General features: G+C 44.7%; 1 protein-coding gene across 3 annotated transcripts in view; it reads left to right on the top strand.

Moving 5' to 3' along the window:
- Nucleotides 1-15,671, top strand: part of MYO7A (myosin VIIA) — a 60,084-nt gene that overhangs the window by 17,718 nt on the left and 26,695 nt on the right. For all 3 annotated transcript variants that reach the window (XM_041414091.1, XM_041414092.1, XM_041414093.1), the window contains 8 exons: nt 337-547; nt 1,024-1,159; nt 1,569-1,675; nt 10,133-10,270; nt 12,320-12,478; nt 12,826-12,918; nt 14,241-14,335; nt 15,424-15,508. In XM_041414091.1, the coding sequence (XP_041270025.1) occupies nt 337-547; nt 1,024-1,159; nt 1,569-1,675; nt 10,133-10,270; nt 12,320-12,478; nt 12,826-12,918; nt 14,241-14,335; nt 15,424-15,508 (1,024 nt within the window). The remainder of the gene's footprint in view (nt 1-336; nt 548-1,023; nt 1,160-1,568; nt 1,676-10,132; nt 10,271-12,319; nt 12,479-12,825; nt 12,919-14,240; nt 14,336-15,423; nt 15,509-15,671) is intronic.

Raw genomic sequence — 15,671 nt, forward strand, 5'->3', positions numbered from 1 at the left:
AACCAGGTCTTAATCCTCCTTCACAAGCCCAAGCTCAAGGTCTTGCAGTCCTTTCACCTCTCCTAAAGTGAACTGGACTGGGTTAGATCAAGTCTTTTTCCATATGAGAAATTATCAGAGCTAATCAATCGGTTTCTAAACTGATTTAGACCACACACATAACATTGTTTTGGGAGAAAAACTGATTGTCTGAACCAATAAAGAAATTCTAAGCAAACAGCAGCCTTATTGAGTGGTTGACAGGGTCTGAGAGTATTGCTTCAAGCGCGGAGAGAGATGTAGAAAAATTAACCAGGATGTATATAAAAAGGCCTTTTCTTGACCTTCCCTCCACAGTTTTGAGCAGCTTTGCATTAACTTTGCAAATGAAAACCTGCAACAGTTCTTTGTGCGCCACGTCTTCAAACTAGAGCAGGAAGAGTACAACCTGGAGAACATCAACTGGCAGCACATCGAGTTCACTGACAATCAGGATGCCTTGGACATGATTGCCATCAAGCCTATGAACATCATCTCCCTCATTGACGAGGAGAGCAAGTTCCCCAAGGTGTGTTTTGGGCTAAGCCTTGCTGCCAGTGACTCTCCTGATTTTATCCCCTTTGCACTTGTATGCTGGCATCCTGTGAGGGATCTGCTCAGCCCCAAACACACATTCACCAGTGGCCTGCCTATTTATAGTTTTTATTGCTCTCTTAAATTTTCTTCCATCAGTGTCACCAAAACAAGTGTTTCTGATGGGAAAATATGCCTGCAAGAGGCTCAAAAACATCTATTGGCAAAATTTAAGAGAAAATAATGTTAAATATACTCCTTTTGGAGCATTATTTTGAATACAGCACTACATAACAGTGATATTTAATAAATTTCTGTAATTTCTGCACTTGACATATCTTCTCCAGCATATCACTTCTCAACATAAATGCACATTGTCACCAAGACAAGAAAGAAACATGCTATTTACTGGAAAGTTATTTCAATGGGAATAGACTTGGTTAAATGTCAGATCTTTTCATGCATGTTCAGGGTACAGATGCCACCATGTTGCACAAGCTGAACTCCCAGCACAAGCTTAACACCAACTATATTCCTCCGAAGAATAACTACGAAACCCAGTTTGGCATTAACCATTTTGCTGGAATTGTTTACTACGAAACAAAAGGTATGGGGCAGCTCCTAGAGCACTGCAGGGGGTGAAGGGATATTCATGGCCAGACAAGCCACTTCTGTGTTGGAGCAGGGCAGGGTGGTAGTCCATGGTCATGTCAATGTTTTTCTTTTCTGGCTGCAATGACTTGACCCTCCAGCTGTGCCCATGAGCTGCAGTGTTTGGTGCTGTTTCATTCATGTGTGCCTGTGACAGAATGGCAGTGCTTTGCACCACTGCATCCTCAATCCAGTCTGAAGATGCACCTCTGTCTTCCTTCTCATGGTCTCTCTCTCTGCCCGCTCATTACTCCCATTACCTCACCAAGAACATCCAGCAATCCAACAACCCAGAAGCTGCTTGCAGCTCATGTGCTGACCATGTTGCGCTGTGTCATCTATGTGTTGTCCCATTATTTCTCTAGGTTTCTTGGAGAAAAACAGGGACACGCTGCATGGAGACATCATTCAGCTGGTGCATTCCTCAAAAAACAAATTCATCAAGCAGATCTTCCAAGCAGATGTGGCAATGGTAATGCAGGCGGGAGAAGATCTTCATTCAGGAGGAGGGGTGTTCAAGGGGTGGAAGATTTGCAGAGTCATATTGCTCCTATGCTCCTTGGGGTGTTCCAAACCTGTTAGTGAGAGTCAACCATCAGGAAGTGTTAATGCAGTGTCATGGGTGCATCCACATTTATGCCCCCAGTTCACTGCATTTGGTTCATCAAATATTATTTTTTTGCTCTGATGGCCCCTCAGACTTGTGTAGGGATTGGAACAATTAGGTTTGTGATTGTAGAAATCTGAGAGAAAAGTAACTGTGCCTTCCGTTCGGTCATCCAGATGTGTGTATAATAGATGAGAAGTAAACTAACAGAGGGCAGATTTCGATTAGGTGTTAGAAAGAAGTTCTTACCTGTGGGGGTGGTGAGATACTGGTATAGGTTGTCCAGAGAAGCTGTGGATGCCCCATCCCTCAAAGTGTTCCAAGTGTTCAAGCAATTTGGCCTAGTGGAAGGTGTCCCTGCCTATGGCAGGAGGATTGGAACTATGTGACCTTGAAGGTCCCTTCAAACCCAAAGCTTTCTATGGGTCCAAGTAAAAGCCAAATACTTGTGGAGCAGAGTAGAACAAAAGGACAGTCTTGCTGGTCCTTAAGCACCACAACAAGACTTGGAGGGAACAGCTGTGTTTTACTGTTACAACAGCAGAGAGAGGGAACACCAGTTATGAAAGCTGAACTTCAAAGCTCCTCTTTCCACATCTCAGTTCTCCAGGAGGTTATGTGTTTACTCCATGCTCAGTGTGAGAGAAGACTTTGGCCGTGAAGTTTCAGAGAAAGTCAGAGTTACTGCTTTAACTCTTTCCACCCCATTTGAGCATTTATTACTGGGATACCAGCTTAAATGCTGAGATTAGTGATCATTCCACATTTAATAACACAAATGTATAGTATTTTCTTCAGGAAGTTAAACATCTAAATCTCTGTACTCATCCCTCCTTCCAAATTTTTAAAATATCAGTCTTGCGGGATCTGAAAGCCTATACAAATCAGTCACTGTGGCCAAATCTCCCAGTCTTTCCCAAGGCAAAAGTCATGGGACTGCAGAGGGTGTGGGGATAACATTTTTAAAAGCAAACAGATTTTTTGGCAGTCAGAGTCCCATTTCCAAATGCCAGCCAATGCCACTGATGGACCAAGGGACTTAGGGACTTTCAGGAGTGCCAAGTTGTAAGTGCTGAATTCCTTTACTTGCCAAGGGAAAGAAATATTTACATTCCCAAGACATTTCTTTGAAAATGCTACGTGCTGTTTTGCAAGCCTTGTTCATAACCTTCAGCCATTCAGTTTTGCTCCTGCTGAAATTAATGATCATTATCCTTTTGACTTCATTTGGAATAAGAGAACATTTATCAATTACTAATTAAGCAACCAATTGGCATGACACTCCTGTTGGGTTCAGAGCTATCCTCAGAAGTGGGTACTCCTGTTGAAGTAGACGCTAACTCCCTTAGCATCAGTGCTGCTGCTTACTTTGCTTTTTATTGCTTATTCCTTGCTGCTTTTTATTTTTGGTGTAAGCTTTGCGGTTGACCTTGGAAGTGATTTCTTTCTTCTTTGGTCAGAGCAGAGATGTACTCTGGGGCATCAATGAAAAGGTTTGCACAGTCACACAAGCTTTCTCACAGGGATCCCTACCAAAGCATCTTTAAATATGCTGGAAGTATATAATAGCAAAGTTGAGATGTCTGCCTGGATGCTGTCTAGGATCTGAGAACTGAAATCTCTGAAAGCATTGGATCCCTTTTTAACGTAAAGTGTTTGAGGTTTTTTTATAGTTTCACTAGACATCTTCAGAATCTGTCCCAAGTGGTGGTGTCTGTGCTTTGATACTTTAATGATGCCTGAGTTTCTTTTTGGAATGAGAGATTTTTAGCCTTCTGTCATGGAACTGGAAGAAGAGCCAACATTGTGTGCCAGCTCCCCTAGTCATGAACAGTGTCAGTGTGGACCTGGAGAGCACTAATTCCCTGAACACCACCATAAAAAAATTCTCAGGGCAGGATCCAACATGGGGCTGAGATGCTTTTTCCATTGCTTTCCACCAACCTTCAGTAATGTTTTCAGCCCCTTTTTTAGGACATGCTCCAAAAGAAGGAGCAAGTGAGCCTGGGTCACAGGCATTGACTGCATGCAGCAAAGCTCTGTGGTGAAGCATCCTTGGAATGCCTTGGAGCTGTGCATGCCTTCCCCAAGCTTCAGTGAGGCAATCTGTGGAGGAACTTTCCAGAGACACACAAGCTTGGTCAATCAAATATAACATCTTCTCTTAAAGAGAGACAAGGAGACAAGAGAGACAAGACAAGCAGAACAGCTAAGGGCTAAATCAAATCATGAGGCATTTTGCTCAACACCTTCCAAATGGTGGTCCTCGGGAGCTTATTGATGAGTTTGTAGGATTTTGTGAGTCAGTTACAAGTCCACATCTGCTTTACATTCAGTCTTTCAAATGGGGCCCTTATATTCCAGAAACTTGAGAAAGCCACAGATCAGAGAAATTTGAAAACTGGTTGAGATTGTATATTTGAATGTTGTAGTAACTGTTTGGTCCCTGAAAGACCTAATACCTGTACACAACGAAACTTGTGGGGAGAACTGGAGCACATGGGGGTGTAATGTCTCATTTATTCATGGACATCACAGAGAGGGTTTATCTGCATGTGTTCGCTGAACAGGAACATTGCTTTGAGCAGAGCCAGATGAAATTATGGATTGAGTGGGAGTTGTACACTGTTCCTCTGAGGAATCAGCTGGTATGGTCTGGCAGCACTGATTGTTCAAGGAACAGGTAGAAGGAGCAGTGGAGGATGGAAAAATAAATGGGAAACGGGGGTGGGGGGGAGGTTTAAAGTTTAAATTCTATCAAAAATACCTGATTTTTGGGATTAAAATAAGGAAGGAAGGAAGGAAGGAAGGAAGGAAGGAAGGAAGGGATTTCTTCACAATTTTTGTGGTTTGATCCTGGTACCTTCCCAACTACTGTATTTTGAGAGCAGAGATGTGTGAGGAAGAAGAGTGGGAATGGCTGAAATTGGATGGATAAAGAGTGAGGTTAAAAAAATGTATAAAATTTGTTTCCAAGAAGCAGGAGCTGAACACTGGCAGATCCCTCACATTCAGAGAAGTGAACATCAAGACAAAGGAGAAAATCCAGGAGAGGGTTATACAAAAATCTGAGAATTAATGCATTTTGTTCATGAAATGTATAACAGCTGGACTTCCAAGACTAAAAATGTCAGGCTCCCATTTCAGTTATTCCTTCTTTTCACTATTTGCTCTTCTCTGTCTCTGTTTTGTGTTTTGTTTTGTTTTTTTACCTGTGCTTCGTGTAGTTTCTCTGTGGCTATGCATCCAGCACATTTGGCCAGTCGCCCACACCCACACCAAAGGTAAACCGAATACATGAGTTCCTCTTTTGTATACTCACCTCTCCTTGGCAAGGATTGTGCTTTACTCCTGTTGGTTTATTCCTCTTCCTTTACTATCTATAGAGGATCCATTTCAAGTGACCAATGTGTTGGAGAGCATTTTTACAGCTTGTTGAATAGGTACCAGGGGTATGACTGTGTCACTTCATTCTAGGACTCAACTCAGAAGAACTTTGTAATGATGGGGATTTGGTTTGGGTAAAATCAGAACCAGGCTCAGCCAAGGTTTTGAGGATTTTTTTCTGATACTTGAATAATTCTAAATAACTTCAGATTTGGCTGGGATTTGGCTGTTGTTTACCATGGTGCCACAATGGGCTTCAGTGAGACATTATTCCTCCAAACCGCTGCAAATATGACCCTGTTTTGCACTTTCTGAGGCAAGACTGCTCACATGCAAAGAGATACCCTTGGACTGCATTTCTGGGTTGTTAGGAAGCACTATCATTTCTGGAGGTGGAGGGTTAGTTCTTGTTCAAGGGGGACCTCAGATCCAAGCATTCAAAGACAAGATAATATGAAATTTTGTCATGATCATCAAAACAGGCTTTTGGCACCTCCTTTAAGTCTTTTCTGTTACATCTCATCTGCTGACTGGTTCTGATAACTTCCCAAAACTTGCTTGCTAGTTATTTGGCCTTAAGGTAGCATATTGTGTGCTAAAAATTTTATGATATAAGCTTTGTGACTCTGCTCACATTTCCACAGCCCCTTGATAACCGGAGGATTAGATTGCTTTTCAAAATTCAGCTCTTTGCATGGGGCTGAATTTCATCCCTTTTTACTTCTGCAGTGTCTCAGATGTTTGGATTTGGAATTCCAATGAGGAGGATCTGACCCAAAATGACTGAAAGCCATTAATCCCAGAGGTGGACTCCTTCCTCTCTGTATCACAGTTAAAATTGTTTCAATTGGAACATATCACTGGGCCTTGCTCTAGAGTTGAAGCAAAAGTAATAGTCTTTCCTGAGTTAGGATACGAGAGCTGGAGAGGGCCTTGAGTGATAGGACAAGGGGAATGGATTTAAACTGAAAAAGAAAATGTTTAGTTGCGGTATTAGGAAGAATTTCTTTCCTGTGAAGATGGTGAGGCAATGGCACAGGTTGCCCAGAGAAACTGTGGATGCCCCATCCCTGGAAGTGTTCAAAGCCAGGTTGGATGGGGCTTTGAGCAACCTGGTCTAATGGAAGGTGTCCCTGCCCATGGCACCAGGATTGGAACTAAATGGAGTTTATTAAGATCCCTTCCAACCCAAACCATTAATAATTCTGTGATTCTATAGTGGGATAAAATCCAGGAGACAAATGTGCAAAATCTGCCAGAAAAGTTTAGACCAGTTTTTTTCCTCTGAAGATGTCAACAGGTGATGCAGGGAAATGGGAGCTTTGTTGTTGTCATAGTTGATCTTACAACTAAACTTTGCATTTTGTAGGTTTTCTAATGAATAATAGTTGTTCATATTTGTTAGACACTGAGGTAAAAATGGAACAGCCAAGATGAAAATTATTTTTCATATATATATGTATACATACATATATATATATATATGCATCTCAATAAGCTTGTAATTCAAAATAGTGATACTTGGCACTGTTATGTAGCCCATGTCACCATTGCATTGGAAGGCATTTTCCAGACTGTACAGCCTTTAGGAGAAAGACTGTCTTCACTATATGATGCTGCAGAATGAGGTGGCCTCAGCTTTCAGTGGTCATCTGAAGGTCACCCCAGTGACATTTCATATAAAAATATAACAAAGAAAAAGCATAATTTTGCCCAGAAATTGCATGTCACATTGGCATGGCTCAATTTAGTGGCCTTTTAATCCTAAAGAGATGGGAGGATGGTCCTTTGTCCAGAACCTTTCCCCAAAGTATTGCTGATGGCACATGCTTTGCCCTCCTTCCCTAGCTTTCCTCAAGTATTTCATCTTTCTGCATTTACACTGAAGCAGGCTGTTGTCTCCTAGTGGTGTTTCTGGTGCACCAGCAGCCTTGTCCTTCAAGGAGGAGAAGGTGCAAAGAGACAGAAGGAATAACCTCTACCATTTCTGGCTCATTTACCATTCTCCTTGCCTTTTGTCTTGGTGTTACTGCAAACAACCATGTGTGTGTTTGCACTTCCAAAGTTCAGTCTGGCTTAAGATGGCAAAAAGTGGAACTGAAGCATGTCTGGATGTCATGCTGGTCTGCACATCATTCTAAACTCTCTTCTGGATGCTTCTTTTCTGTAAATCATCTAATTATCTTCTTTTTCTTGTTTTGCTCTTCTGTTTTTGAGTATTTTCCTTCCTTGATGTTGAGTACAGTCTGAGTGCTTCAGTCTGGGGTATAGCACCTGTGAATCCTGCTCATCCTTCCCCATTTTACACAGGTCTCATCCTCCCTTCTACTGGGCTTTGTATGAACACAAGAAGAGATAGTCTGAGTCCCAAAGATGTTACAGTCTCGGAGTTTGAAAGCTAGGAAGTGTCTGGCTGGGGAAAAGCAGAATGTATCAGCCCTTTCTTCATCAGGCTATGGGGACTGGGTCTTTTTTTAGCTTAAAAAAAAGCTTTTTCAGTGCCTTGCTAGGCTGTGTTGAGAGGCTGCTCCACTCCTTGTTTTTGAAGTCATTTTGTTGAAGTAAGGGAAGAGGTGTGATTCTCTCCAAGCTGGTGTTGAGGTGAGCCATAAGGAACCACAATTACTTGAGAGGGGTCACCCAACCCTGAAGGATGAAGCTGGTTATTTATTGTGTATCTGAAAGCCCAAAAAATGCCCATAGGGGTGGTGCCCACCATTAAGAGGGGTCTGTGCTCAAACATCAGCCCTGAAGTGTCATTCCTGAATGGGATGATGTGGTCTTGACAGGGGGAGCCCAGACCGCTCTGACTATTTGGACAGGAAGACAAGCTGCTCTCTGGTCACTGTCCCTTCCTTCAAACCCCTCCCAGCAAAAAGCCCTCAGATATAAGGATGGAGATGGCACCACTGCTTTTTGCCAGATCTGGATGCATGCAGGAAAGAAATGCAAGGCACCAGCAAGATGGAGAGGCATTTCTTGCTGTATGGGAGCAAACCACTCATGCATTCCCTTGTAGACCCTTGTACAAAGTTTTGCTCCCTTCCTAACACCATGGCTTAAAAATGGTCTCTCCCAGCCAAGCCCAAACTGACTAAAATTTGGCTAACATGCAATTGTTTTGGACTGCCAGCCCTGCCCCTGCATCTGTTGCTGCTTCCAGCCCCTGTGGCTATCCTTCCCCACCTCACAGAGGTGACCTCGTGTGCATAATTAGCAATGTGATAAGAAAACATTCATCAAAGCCTTTCAAACCAGGATTCTTGCTGAAACAGCCTTTTCCTCAGAAAATCTGCAACAAAATATGAGCATCAGACTCTACAGTGCTCTGCAGGTAGCAGCTGTGTCCATTAATTACTCTAGATTTGTTAGCAGTTTGTCCTTCTGGGGAGGATTTTGCTGGGAGAGATCGCTGGTAGCCCCCCATGCCCTTCTTGGCAACAGGCCAGGTTTTTGTGGTGTTTGCATGAGCTGGGTTTTCTCTTGTTGGAATTCCATGATGACTTTGTGTTTGTCTTGATTGGGTTTGTCTCAACATCACATCCAACCTGAGCTGTGTAAACTCCCTCTTTGTGGCAAAGGGGTTGGACTAGAGGGAATTTGTAATCTCTTCCGATCCAAATTATTCTGTGGTTCTATGGAATTCTTCAGTTTTGAGGGGTGGGAATGTTAAAGGTTATTAGTGATATGTGATGAAGCACATGTAAAAATTTTAGCAAAAGTTGAAATAAACACATCAACAGAAATGTGCAAATAAACACTGCAAAACACGGCATCAACGCCAGTGCAGATGAGGATTTTGTGACTCCACACGTGGCTTGACCACCTGCAAATAAGAGGATATTTGAAGCAAAAATTAGTTAAAATCCTGCTGGAATTCTCCTTTTGGGAATTCTCTGACCATCAGGTCATGTCACAGGTCATGTTACATGCTCAGCCTGTTTTTAATTAAGAGGGAGTTACCTCCTGGTGCCCAACTCTTCCTCCAGCCCTCCAGCATTACCTGCTGCACCAGATCCCACTAGACACAGCACCTCTGTGACTGATGTGTAATGAGCTCAGGTAATAGTGTCTGGTACGTGAAATGAGCTAGAGACTTGATTTGCAGGTGGTTTAACAAGGTTTTCCAGATCAGAGAGAAGGGACTATTAAGGGAAACATACACAGTCTCATTTAGAAACACTTGCCCCAAAATAGAGATTGGATTATTAATATGACCAGGGGAGCTGAACCAAGAAAAATACTGCAAATCATCCTGATTCCCCCTAAATACTCACCTCGTTTAGTCTAGTTAATATTTTTTTCCAAAAGTAACTTGAATCTGTAGTAGTACAGGCTGAGGAGTCTCAGCAGAACTTTCTGGAACTGTATCAGAGTCACCCTTCAGCAAGCATTTTCCTGGATTATTTTTTACCCTAAATGAGTCTCTGGTTCTTGTTCCAGGGAGCAGGAGGAGCCCTGCCTGACACGAGGAACCATGACAGAGGGTTTGGCATGCCCATGCCGCAGTGCATGGGGACAGGGAAGCCCACACTGCTCCTGAGAGCATCCCTGGGCAGGTGCACTGCCCCAAGCTGTAATACAGAGAATTTTGGTGGCCCAGAAGAGGCTGTTTGCTCTTATGGGCAGATCTTCCTCATGGCTCTGCACAGGGAAGATGGGTTTTCCAGTCATACAGGGAGGTTCAAGCAGGAGAAATTAAATCATGGCACTTTTCCTGCCTGCATAGAGCCATATGGAGTAGGCTGCCGGAGCCCGGCCATGGCAAGTTCACAGGCTCTGCCTTTCCCCTCTTCTGCCACAACTTGCAGCCACCTCTGGCCCCGCTCCCCGCTCCAGCCCTGGCTTTTGCAGGAGGTTCCTGGGGCAGCAGCCAGAGGGGAAAGTCAGTGTTATCCTTTCATTTCCTGAGTGTGCTGCGCTGCGGTTTTGCAGGGAGCAGAGACGAGGAAGCGCTCGCCGACGCTCAGCAGCCAGTTCAAGCGCTCCCTGGAGCTGTTGATGAGGACTCTCAGTGTCTGCCAGCCCTTTTTTGTCCGCTGCATCAAGCCCAATGAGTACAAGAAGCCCATGGTAAGTCCTGCTTTTCTCTCCTGATTGCTTTTTATATGGGATTGGCCGTGGGGTCATTCTGCTCTGGAGCTACTGGCAAAACTCCTTTGGGCATCAGTGGAGTCAGGACTGACCCTGCATGCTTGGAAAACCAAACCAGAGCCTGCTGTGCAAGCAACAGAGTCAAGAAAGGGTTGGCAAAATCAGGCACTTGCTTTGTAGTTCAACAGCACCCCAAAACTTTTGCAGGGGTAGCTCCGGTCCCTGCCTTTCTTCCCAAGGGCGATCTCAAGGAATTCACCCTGCAGCCCCTTATCCTATAGGAAATGCCTCTCCATTTCCATAGGGGGTAGGCTCCTTCCTGCCAGAGACTTCAGCTGAGCCATGGGTTTAGTTCTGTGGCAGAGTTCAGTGCTTTCTGAAAATCATCTTCCCGTGGGTGTTTTCCTGAAAATCTTTGCTCACAATGGATCTCCTTTATTTTAAATCCTGTTTGATCATTTTCACTGCCTATTTTGCATGGTTCTAAAAGCAGAGGAAAGTAAGAGGCAAAATAGCACAGAGGAAACATGAGAGGAGTTACCTTGCTCCAATTCACAGAGGTTTGTTTCAAAAGTAATGAACATTATGGGAGAAAACTTTTGGGAGCAAATTAAAAGGAGGGGGGGCTCTCAATCCCCCTGACCACAAACTGCTCATGGAAGGAACTCCAAGTTTTGCAGCAGAAGACAGGTGATAAGGTGGCTGCTGCACACCCTGATCCCACTCCCCACACCTTGCAGGATCAGACACTGATGCTGTGAGCAATCACTGTTTCCTGCTCATCAAACTTAATTGTGGTACTGCTTGGAAAGGAAGAGCTTCATTTAATAAATAATCCAGCCAGGGCTGGAGCTTTATCTAAAGTCAGTGTCTGTTAGCAAAGCTCAGTCGAGTGCAAAAAAGCATAAAATCCTGAATTTCAGGACTGTTGTGTACAAGTAGTGTTTGTTTGAAACTTATTTTTGCTGTTCAGAGAACCTAATATGATGCAGAGTGAAAGGTTTGGTGGGTCTCTCAGATCATTTTACTGTGCTCTTATCCTGGTTTTGGTGAGAGTAAAAACCTGTTAGTCTGTTAATGGAATATTTTGGGTAAATATTTAACAATATGTCTGATGTGTGATTATCATCTGAGCAGAGATCAGGACAAGACCTTCTTTTTGGACATAGGTGATGTTGAGAAGTAGGTGTATATCCTGAACTGATGTTAAGAAATTATTCTGTATGCCCTGAATCTGAGCTGTTTTTACACCTGGATATCTGGAATTCAGTCTGGTATTTTGACTTCTGCATAGGAAGTCTGTATTTCATCAGGTCTTGCAAGTGCTAAGCCAGAAGTCTCTGTTCAATCTATTTGTCTACAAAACCTTCAGTGGGACAGGAAAACAGTTTCAAGTTAGAAAGTATTAAACAAAGAGAAATTAATCTCCCCATGAAAGAAATAAATGCCTGAGCTAACACTGAATCAGAGACTGCAGTGTGATATGAAATGTGATTTCTTGCTAAATTTAATTTTGGCCTTGGTTTAATAATCCAAAGGAAAAGGAATCCCAGATAAAGGCACACAGAGCTGTGCAGGGTGACTGCAAAACAGAACATTGTCTGAGAGATCATTTTCTGTCCCTGCCTTTGAAGGAAAACGTACTGATAGTGATAGGAAATGGCATAGCGGAAGTGAAAGATCAGTGGAAAGTCCTGACTGTTTGTTACTTCATGTTATTCTAAAACTTTTACTTCCTTCTGAAATGTGCTTTACGGGGAAAAAAATTGTTTTTATGGGGATGCTGGCTGGAGTTCTCTGGGTCTGTATATCATCCCATACTGCTGCTTCTGAGTATTGTTCGGGTTAGTCCAAGAGTAAGGCGTGGGATGAATTAGATAACAAAACCATGCAAAGAAAATCAAAACTGTCTCCAGCAGTCTGTGCCTCATCAGGCCCACGTGGAGGAGCGCATAGTTGCCCATATGTACAATGAACTAGCCCTTAAAAGATTTGCAATCAAACACCAGTGTCCTGTAACCTCCCCAGCTGTTTGATCGGGAGCTGTGCGTCCGTCAGCTGAGGTACTCCGGAATGATGGAGACCATCCGCATCCGCCGGGCTGGATACCCCATCCGCTACACCTTTGTGGAGTTTGTGGACCGCTACCGGGTGCTCATGCCTGGGGTGAAGCCAGCCTACAAGCAGGTGAGAATCCTCCTTCATGGGTAGTGAGTGCTCTCTGCTGGGCAATCTCCAGAGATATTTGAGGGGTGTGCCTCCTCTCCAAAATCAGTTGCACAACATTTGATCCCCAGGTGTCACAGTAGTGCTCTGGGCTTTCCAAGTGAAGAAAAATGGTTACAGGGCTGGCAGGGACAGGTAGCCGTATTCAGCCTGTCCCTCTCACTCATCTTAAACAAAGTGACAGTAAAGCCATAAGAGCCTCATTAGCAGAAAACTGCAGGATTTAGGACCAGAAGAGGTTTACACTGGGCCTGGGAGGAGAGATGGGTGAGTCTGGTCCTGGTGAATCCCAACTCCTTTTCTGTCAGGGTGACCTGCGTGGGACGTGCCAGCGCATCGCTGAAGCAGTGCTGGGGAAGGATGATGACTGGCAGATTGGCAAGACAAAGATATTTCTAAAGGTGGGTGGTTCTCCACATTCCCTCTGCCATCTTGGATCCTTGCCTCTGGAGGTGTCTCCCACCATTTCCTTTCCATCAGAAGACATGACCCTTTTCTATGGTCTCTGGGCTGGCCTAGAGCAGAGGGGGGTAGAGCCTGGCTTAAGGCAGAACATTTGGGGCCAGTTTAGGAGCAGCAGGCAGGAGGAAGTCCTGACACGGTGCCAGCACTGATGCATTCACAAATCCATATCAACACAAAAGTGGTCACATCCAGTGCACAGCCTTTTCCCTCCTGGGCTGAGTGGTTCAGCTTCGTGTCCTGCCTTCACCCAAAAGGCACAGCAGCAGGACAGATGCCCATGCAGAGCCCTGCAGAGAGGGGGACATGAGCACAACAGGCACATTTTGCTTTCTGCACATCCTTGTACAACCCATGATGTGCCTACAGTCTCCTTTTCTGCATCAGTCCAGCTGACACAGAGTAATCCAACACTACAGGTCCCCTGCAGCCCCATACACACTCAGCTTTCCTTACAGACCCATTCCTGTGCTGTTCTGGGAAGGTGAGGCTTCTCTTGAGCAAAAATCACAATGATAAACCCTGACTGCTTGCACCTAAATTCACCCCCAAATCCCACTGCCAGTACAAACACCCCCCTCTCTTCCCCAGAACTTGTTCCCACTAGTTGCTCTTTGCAGAGCCTGTTATCAAGATTTCACAGCTGTCAGGACAGGAAACAGAGAAATTGGGAGGTCCTGAGGGGCCGCAGGAGGTCGAGCAAAGCAGGAAACATGTGGAACTGCCTCTGCTCCACGCAGTACGGCATGGCTCAGCTGCATCACACACAACATGGGAGGAATCAGAACAAAGCTTGGATTGGTGCATGTGAAAGCCTCAGGGCAAAGGAAATTCCATATTTTGAGGAGCTTTTTATTTCCTTAGGTTAGGGAAGCATTTGCACTCTTAGCTGGAGGAAGTGATGGGACCCAGGTAGCCTGGAGTTTTTTTGCAAACCTCTCCTGTGCTCCTAGGAGCTGCTCCCATGGCTGAGAGCACTAGAAGGGAGCTCTGCACGGAAGGGCAATGTAATTCTGTTGTTTTCAAACTGTGAAGTATTGCATTTGCAGCTTCTGGATGATCTGGTTCATTTGGGAATGAAGACTGTAAATCACTATGGTTTCTGTTAGGATTTCCCCAGTGAGCAGGTGGTGTGATACTTGGGATGTAAAATGACCCCAGAGTTTATTTTGGACAACTATCCTGGGGCAGGGTCTTGTACCACCCACTCTGGCCACATATCAGGCTTGAGACATTGATGTTGTGTTGCTTCCTCCCACAGGACCACCACGACATGCTGCTGGAGATTGAGAGAGACAAGGCCATCACAGACAAAGTCATCCTCATCCAGAAGGTGGTCCGTGGGTATAAAGACAGGTAGGTATGAATCCCATGGCCAAATGGGAGGTGGGCTATGTGGGATGCTTCATCCAGCAAGTGGATCCTGGAGGCTGCATCACTTCTTTGGTGCCCAGATGACCCCGATATGTTGGCACTCAGGTGCAGCAAGTACTGGAGGAAAAACAGTAGAGAAAACAACAGGGTAACTGTGTTATCTGCCTCAAACCTGGACAGAATAGGACCTTCTGTCCCTGCTCAGTGCCATCTTCAGGGGATGTGATGTTTGCTATGACAGTGCAGCTGTGGGCTCTGAGCCAGCTGTGGGCCACACTGAGACTCCAATTTATGGAGATCCCCACAAGACTGCAGAGGGAACGCTGGGTCACCTACTACTAAAGTTGCTTGGCCCAAGGGGTTCAGAACTCTTCCCTTTGCAGCCCAGTTTCAAGACATGGGAAGAGGACAGATAGCTCATGGCACCATTGTGGATGAAGAGGGGGAGCCACAGCCAGGGACAAGCTACACCTATGAAGGAGGGACAGTTCTTGGGGTTTTATGCTCTATGATTGTCCACGCCACGGCTGTGACTCAGGTTGTGCTTTGCAGAAAGGCCACATACTAAATAACTCATCAATCTTTCACACACTGATCGCAGCAAGACCCCCAAGGCCTCCCAACAAAATTGTTGTCTGCAGATAGGATCAGATCAGGCTGAGAAGGACTGGAGGAGCAGATAGGGATAGCAGCGTGGTGTTAGTGAGGTTTGCTCTCGATCATTTGGGTGGGATTCAATCCATTTTCAGGTGCTAGAATGAAATGGGAAGGACACATAGAGAAGAGATTTTAGGTGTGAGAAGATGATGCTAGGCTGGGATTCCTGCCATCTCCTGTTCTTCCCATTCCCATAATGTGGCATAATCTCCCTACAGAGACCTCTCAGAGAGAGTGCCTACAGATATTTTTATGAAAGCAAGGAAAGCTGGGTAAGGAGACATTTTCATGCAAAAAAATCAGTGTTTATTCCACCTGGACAATCAGATTCAAATCTCCAAGAAATGAGACCCAGGAGATGATGATAACTTGTGTCAAAACCACAGAGGCAAATGATTGAAATGCTTTTGCAGGTCCAATTTCTTGAAAGTGAGAAATTCAGTCCTGATGATTCAGAGGTACTGGCGTGGACATAACTGCAGGAAGAATTATGGTGCTGTAAGTACAGGGGTGCTTCCTCATGCCTCTGCCTTCCTGCCTCTCTAGCCTGGGACATACATAAGGGTTTCCTGGTTCAAAACGTCCCATTGAATGTCGGAAGTGGTGAGGTTGGCTTTTATCAGTTGGAGTGATGAACGGAAGTTTGCTCTTTTGCTTCGTC

This window comes from Onychostruthus taczanowskii, unplaced genomic scaffold, assembly GCF_017590055.1.
Source record: "Onychostruthus taczanowskii isolate IOZ18803 unplaced genomic scaffold, ASM1759005v1 scaffold44, whole genome shotgun sequence".
Classification (NCBI taxonomy): domain Eukaryota; kingdom Metazoa; phylum Chordata; class Aves; order Passeriformes; family Passeridae; genus Onychostruthus; species Onychostruthus taczanowskii.